General features: G+C 38.7%; 1 protein-coding gene across 1 annotated transcript in view; it reads left to right on the forward strand.

Annotated features, from left to right (window-relative positions):
• spra (sepiapterin reductase a) overlaps window positions 1–4,551 on the forward strand; it is a 31,880-nt gene extending 27,329 nt beyond the window's left edge. Inside the window, exons 2-3 of the mRNA XM_016469082.1 lie at window positions 1,242–1,532; window positions 3,664–4,551. Coding sequence (XP_016324568.1) covers window positions 1,242–1,532; window positions 3,664–3,854 — 482 coding nt within the window. The 3' untranslated portion in view covers window positions 3,855–4,551. The remainder of the gene's footprint in view (window positions 1–1,241; window positions 1,533–3,663) is intronic.
• Window positions 4,552–7,803: the final 3,252 nt, after the last annotated feature.

Genomic DNA, 7,803 nt, shown 5'->3' on the forward strand with positions numbered 1-7,803 from the left:
CCTATGAAAGAATATGAGGTTGGGCCCCCTACCGCACCAAACATACACTATATTACCCAAAGTATTGGGACACCCCCTTCTAATGAACAGGTTTGACTACTTTAGTCATTTCCACGAGTACAAATCTTAATGTTTAAGCATATAATGCTATTCTAGGGAATTGTGTGCTTCTAATTTTATACCAATAGTTTGAACAGGACCCTTTTCTATTCTAACACGACAATGCCTCTGTGTATAAGGCAAGGTTAAAAAAAAAGATTGATTCAGTCAGTGTGGAAGAACTTGACTGGTCTGCACAAAGCCACGTCCTAATCCCAGCTGAACACCTCTGGTGTGACTTTAAATGCTGACCTTGAGCCAAAAACTCATCACCAAACACCTTTGACTTGTACATACATATGGACAAATGTATTGGGACACCCCCTTCTTTAGAACATGTATGTATTTAAAAATTGTATTTCCATCTTTTTTGCCACAGTTTTGGAAGTGTCTAAAATGATTGTACACATATGTACAAGTCATTGGTGTTTGGCGATTAGTTTTTTTGAGTTTTATTGAGTTTTCCCAATACTTTGGGCAATATAGTGTATGTTTGGTGCGGCATAGGGGGCCCAACCTCATATTCTTTCATAGGGCCCAAAATTGCTAGCGGCGCCCCTGCTTATTGCGTTCATATTTTGTTGTTCTGTGGCCACAGATTTGCGGGTCTTTATCACCTATAGGTGACTTGCAGGACTCACATACTCCAGTATTTTGGCTCATTTCCAGTCAGAGTGACTGTCAGGCACATCTGAAAGTTTTGATTGAGTAAGTCCGATTTGGTGAACTGGTTCAACTAGTTCACAAAAATTACCCGGTTCAAAATAATTATTTGTTTGTGAACCGTACGTACATCACTCTGTACTGTTTGCCTGAGGCTCTGTATTACAGGTAATAATGTTGTAAATAATATTCCATTTCTTGCACATACCTCCGTATATTGTCAGAAGCCACGGGTATTAATTTTGTGTTGCCTGATATGCTTAAAGGGCCAGTAGCTATTGACTTGCATTTTATGAATCACCAAGGACCACAACTTCAGCTAAACATTTTCTTTACTGTTCTACTGAAGAAAAAAAGTCATCTACATCTTGGATGATCTGAGGGTGAGTAAATTGACAGCAAATGTTCATTTTTGGGTGAACAGTCACTTTATCATGCTGTAATATGAGCTGAGTGTGTCTTGTGTCCTGTGAACGCAGCTTCTCTCGGGGATGTGTCGCGGTACTGTCATGATTTCACGGATGTGGATGAGGTGAACTCGTACCTGTCGCTGAATGTGAGCTCTGCTCTCTGTCTGACCGCGGGAGTTCTGCGCATGTTCCCACAGCGCACTGGCCTGACGCGCGTCATCGTCAATGTCAGCTCGCTGTGCGCACTCCAGCCCTTCCCATCCTGGGTTCTGTACTGCAGCGGGAAAGCGGCCCGGGACATGATGTTCCGCGTGCTGGCAGAGGAAGAACCAGATCTCAGAGTCCTGAACTATGCGCCGGGTATGATGACCAGACAGTAGGGTGGCCATATGTGCCATTTATACGGGACACGTCCTGGCCAGGATTTTTATATTGCCTAAAACATCCAAAGTAGTTTGACCAATAACATGCAGGTATTGTGCATAATCGACCAATCGTGGCGCGTTGCGTGTGAGAAGGTGAGAACAATCAAAGCGATGCAAATACGCGCACGTGTTTGTTCGTTCGTTCGACTTGAAGCTGCGCACCGATCATTGTATGACACCAAAGTACCGCGAGAGCGATTTGAAAGCATAAGGAGCCGTCTGCTCTGCTCTCTATAGCACTCGTGAAATAATGTCATACAACGATCGATCTGCACAGTGCAAAAAGCCAAAACCTGGATATTTTAGGCAATATAGAAATCCTGGCAAGGGTGCGTCCCGTAAAAATGGCCCGTATGGTCACCCTACCAGACAGGAATAAGTCACTGACACTGAATTTATGGAAGCTTGTTTTAAAAAAACATTTTTTTTAAGTATTTTTCTTTCATAATTCTGAGTTTATGTCTCACAGACTTTTTTGTGTATATTTCTGAGAAAAAAAAAAAACAGAAATGCAAGATATAAACTCTGTAAAAAGTCTGTATAAATTCTGAATTGTGAGATGTAATCTCGCAATTTTGAGGAATTAAGTCAGAATTGTGAGAAATAAACTTGAAATGATCCTTATTTTTTGTTCCATAGCAGAACAAAATTCTGTTTATATGAACTCAGAATTGCAAGAAAAAAAGTCAGAATTGCCAAATGTAAACTTACAATTGTAAGAAAAAATTTGCAGTTGTTTTTTTTATTCTGTGGCAGAAATTGCCTACCATACATTTGTACTGATATGAAGTGATTGATTCACTGATGTCAGAACACTAAAAATGTGACACAAGCAAGAATGCTTTTGTTGTGCATGTTAATCATTTGACCATAAACATAAAATACACAATAATGTATTTGCATTTTTCATGTATTTATAAAACAAAGCTTAAGCAATTTCCCAATATCATACAAATATTTTTATTTGACTCTAAATCTTTAAAAAAGTTATACTCGCTACAAAATGGGAAACCATATTTTTAGATTTTCTGGCCATTTTGTTCTCCAGAGCAAAAATGCATGCACTGTGCCAGAAAATGGTTGTGAAATGTAGTGTGACTGTTAGGGTTGGGCCGATAGATGATGGCATCATCCATCGCCGATGGCTGATAGACATCACGATGTTGAGCCGGTGTTCTGTCGATTTGTGCTACCCCGTCAGATTTTGCTACCTCCCATTAAAACAGTGGGTAGTACAATTCGACAACTAAAAATGCTACCTATAAAATTATGGTTTATTAACGTCTACACCTACCACAACCCTAACCCTACCCTTACAGTAATGCAAATACAGTAATTATGTGTTATATTTGCGGTTGTAGCTAGAAGGGATAAAGCTACAGGAAACCAACAATAAATATTTTTTTCTACGTATTAGATTGTGTTTTATTAAAGTCTACATCTACCACAACCCTAAACCTACCCTTACAGTAATGCAGATACATTAAATGTTGTTCAGCATGATTTAAAGGACACAATATTGATGTGCGCATGCGCAGTAAACCCTAGGACAATCTGACGGGTAAAATGTCTGGACACCAGCACCAGTGTAGACAGCATCACTGATTATAATAAGTTCTATACACTGATCTATATATAGTGGTTCTATAGTATTTTGTCGTGCCGCGCCGCTCGTGTCCGGTGTAGACACAGTGTTAGGAATCGTTATTTGTTTTCCGTGCCTTATAAGGATTTACGCTTCGGGCACACCCCCGCCCCCGCCGATGTCATCGTCCATCGCAATGTTTCACTGTAGACATCGCCCAACCCTAGTGACTGTGAAAAGGCTTTGGTTTTGATTTGTGTAAACTCATGAACTGTTTGACTACAATCTTACATGCATCATGGGCTTGTTACACAGAGGTGGCACTGTTCAGTTATGATACAAACTCATGTCATTGGCAGGCCTACAATGATTCCTAATATTTCAGCTCTTTTATAGCACCTGTATTTTACTCTCGCAAGTATATGTGCTCATCCTGTGACGTGTTGAAGTGCATTAATGGTGGGATTGTGGCGTCCCGCAGGGCCTCTGGACACAGACATGCAGCTGCAGGCGAGGAGCAGCTCTGCAGACGACGCTCTGAGGAACTCGTTCAGCGTCATGCACGCTCAGGGTCAGCTGCTCACCTGTGACCAGTCCATCAACAAACTCATCAAGGTCCTGCTGGAGGACAAATACCCCTCGGGAGCACATCTGGACTTCTATGATTTATAGAGTTTGTGCCTTAAACAACCACTCATTCTCTAGTGTTCATCCCATTTGATTAATGATTGATTGATTGATTGATTTGAGAGCAGACACTATGTAATGAACCTTATTTTCTGAAATGAACCAATGAATCTCATTTATGGGTCATTAATGATCTCTAATTTCTGTCTGATATGTTCTTGTGTTGTCACGATACTGGAATATCTAACTTCGATATCATACCTTGAAAAATTATCAATAAGCTCCACTGGTATTGGTGTATTGAAACTGCTTCAAATATTTACATTTATTCATTTAGCAGATGCTTTTATCCAAAGTGATTTACAATTGAGGAGTACAGCAAGCGATTCATCATAAAGAGGCAATGGTTTAATGAGGATTTGTCTTTTAAATTACTAGCAGTCAGATCTGCTTCTGGACCAAAAGAAAGCTCTCTGTTTGTGATCGTTTGCCAAATGATTCTTCATTATGTGTTCAAATTCATGATTGTTTACTGATATCTTTCTAGCTGCTGCTGTTTTTCCATGTCATAAATAGACTAAAGACTTTGGATTACATGAAAGCTTCCATGTATAAATGTGTTACTTCCGTTATCCAAGTCCAGACCATGTGATGTAGCCTATTTTATTCTAAAATGTTCACTTTGTCTTAAATTGCTAGCCATATTTTTTAAAATAATAAATAATCTTTTGTTCTATAACTTGTAGTTTTTAAGAATGTTTTTCTATAATGTTTTGTGTGTATTTGATTGATTATTAAGAATAAAAATGTAATAATAATTATGAATAATATGGCATTGTGAGTCATCTTATTGCAAGGACAGCCTGAGTTCTGTCTGCATTTCTTCTCTGTGGTTTTATATATTGCAGATTCTGTATTTCAGTCATTTGACCTTTACTGGTAGTGCTGTCGTCACTGGAATAAATGCTGTGTGTTTCTCTCTGTCATGTTTGTGTTGATTGTGTCCAGTGTCTCTGGATGCTTCTGCTCATATTCTCTTTCCGCACTCCTACTGTAAACAGTTGGACGAAGCATACACAGATGTTTGGAGTGATGGAACTTTTTCCGAAAATCAATCAAGTTTGGAAGCTATTTTACACACCTGATGTAAACCCTGTACATGTAAACTCTGACAAATAAGGAGCATTCTGTGTCAGGGAGCGCCTAGAGCTGCTTTCATAATGGCCTAATTTCTTAGAAATCATTCTTGGGAACGTCTTCAACTGTAGAATGTTTATGTCCGAGTGGTTGATTTTACAGATTTCAGCTTTGTTTGGGCCTTTCCATAATTTCTAAAGGTCTTAAAAAGGCTTAATTCGACCTTTCACAAATTAAGGCCATAAAGGTCTTAAATCAGAGGTCATGGCATTAAATGTTAAAAAAAATATATCTTCCTCAGTATTTTTGTCTTGTTTTCCAATACAAATATCCTTTAATCAAGACATTTACTTGAGATTTATAATGAAGACATAAAGTCTTGTTTTCTGAGAATTAAAAAAAGAAAGAGTTCTTGTTTAAAACAAGAACAAATATCTGTCAATGGGGAATGAAAACCTGTTTTCCCTTTGAATTAAGTTGATTTTTACGAGTCCACTGGCAGGTATTTGTTCTTTTTAAATGATATACTCACTTAATTGTGATAAATTTCTTAGAAAACAAGACTTCTTGGAGTACCAAAGTGATTTAGGTTCTCCAGTAAATGTATCTTGATTTAAGAAACCAGACATTTAGCCTGGCAAATAAGACAAAAATACGTGTGATCAGATGGTACAGTGGAAGTTATTTCAGTATCTAGTGGCTGAGAGCAGTGCTATTCAACCCTGTTCAAATTAGATACCAACATTAAACTGGATTTTCTAACTACATGTTGTTCTGGGAAATTCCCACATTTACTGCTAATACGTTTGGTGTATTGGTGCCACTAAAAGCGTAAATGTCCTGTAAGAGTAAAACAGCCTGTTTTTGGTTATTTTGCTCTTTGAACACAGTTTGGACAGTCTGCAAGTGGCACATTTACATGGATTTATCTGCACAAAATAATTGTTTTAGTCAAAAACCATGGTCCACACTTTATATTAGGTGACATTAAACTATGGGTTTACTGTGTATATACATGTTTTTCTGGAAGATTCCCACCCTGTTTTTGATTATTTTGCTCTTTGAACACAGTTTTGGTGACAGTCTGTAAGTGGCACATATACATGAAAAATATATTGCTACAAGCAGCAAACTTTACTCATGCTGCGTCTCAATGTGCCTACTTATACTATGCCCTTAAAGTATGTACTCTTTTGGTGAAGAAAAATTACACACTTTTGAGTGTGTATGTAACCCCTCTCTCCCGGGTCCTCACCGCCACACCTCGTTCTCGTTCCGAGTGGGTCTTGAACCCGGGTCTCCGGGATGGGAGGCGGACGCAGTAACAAGGAGGCTAAAGACTGCAGCCACTAGCATCAGTCTCTAGTGCGTCTCGAGATCAGGGGAGTGAGGTTTACCTGCACAGCACCGACCGCTGGCCTCCGTTACACTCACCCCCCTAAACCTCACTCCCATCCGGGTTACGGCACCAATGTAACCCCTCTCTCCCGAGTCCTCACCGCCACACCATACAACATCTCTTCATTTCCATATCACCAAAAGTTAAGTTCCCTCCCCTACTAGTTGTCATGGTTTTACCCAACACCAGAAAAAGGGGAGCTGTAGTCCTGCACCCTCCTTGGAAGAGTCACAGGAACAGGATATGGTGAGTAGACAGCATGTAAGCTAACTATTCACAGTATTGAAACAGACACGCCATGCTGGTTTCGTCTGGCACCCGACTGAGCATGGTTTCTCCCAAGGTTTTTTCTCCATTTCTGTTAGCGATGGAGTTTTGGTTCCTTGCCGCTGTCTCCTTTGGTTTGCTTAGTTGGGGCCGCTTGACCAGTGGTGAACAGTAACGAAGTAGTTTTACTTCGTTACTGTACTTAAATACATTTTTCAAGTATCTGTACTTTACTGGATTAGTTTTATTTTGAGCAACTTTTACTTTTACTTCACTACATTCCAAAGCATAAGATCTTACTTTTTACTTCACTACATTTCATAAAACTTTTCGTTACTCCTTATAAGACACCGCAGAAGCGGTGTCTGATTCATGAACGAACTGATTCTTTTCATTGAACCCGTTAAATCGGTTCGCAAATCGCACCAAACGATTCATTCATGAATTAGAATGATCCGATTGCAGCTGTTCTCGAGTCGACAACTCTGAGGTAAAACATTAAAATAACACAGATTAAATAAAATAACTCATACACGTTCATCTTCCCCGCTGCTGTAAAGTTAGCAGTTTTACTAAAATGCTATGCATTTAGCCCTATGTGACGTCTGTTTTTATATTGTTTGTCAGCACACATAGCTTTATGCTGAGTTCAAGTCCTCCTGGGACGTTCGTACTTACGAGTTGAGAAATCGTAATAATGACATCAAGTCACTTTGATTTTATGGAACTTTTTTTCCATAAAATTCAACGATTTTTTAAACTTTACATCTACAAAATGAGGAATAAAGAATGTGCGTCATTGTGTTTTTGCTTTTTTCTGTTTTTATTCAATTTATGAAGGTGATGTAAACTGAATCATTATATGTTCTTTGGTAATTATACAATAATATAATATTTTGTATATGTAACATATAGTTTTATTTTACATTACAAAAAAATAATAATTTTATTAATTTCAACAAATTTACCATCAATACAGATGCTGCATATCTAGTCTTTGGATGCGTGCGTCCATTGCATCCGACACGTTTTCTCACTGACACGCCCCCAACTCGGAAACTCGGGGCTTAAAGAAAATTTCGAGTTTCCCACTCGTAATAACGACTTTGTGGTGGCGTTCATGTGCGTTCAACTCGTAAATAAAATGAAAATCGTAAATTATCGTAAATAATACTCCTATATAAAACGGCA

Source organism: Sinocyclocheilus anshuiensis, unplaced genomic scaffold (assembly GCF_001515605.1).
Source record: "Sinocyclocheilus anshuiensis isolate Anshui unplaced genomic scaffold, SAMN03320099.WGS_v1.1 scaffold1045, whole genome shotgun sequence".
In the NCBI taxonomy this organism is placed as follows: domain Eukaryota; kingdom Metazoa; phylum Chordata; class Actinopteri; order Cypriniformes; family Cyprinidae; genus Sinocyclocheilus; species Sinocyclocheilus anshuiensis.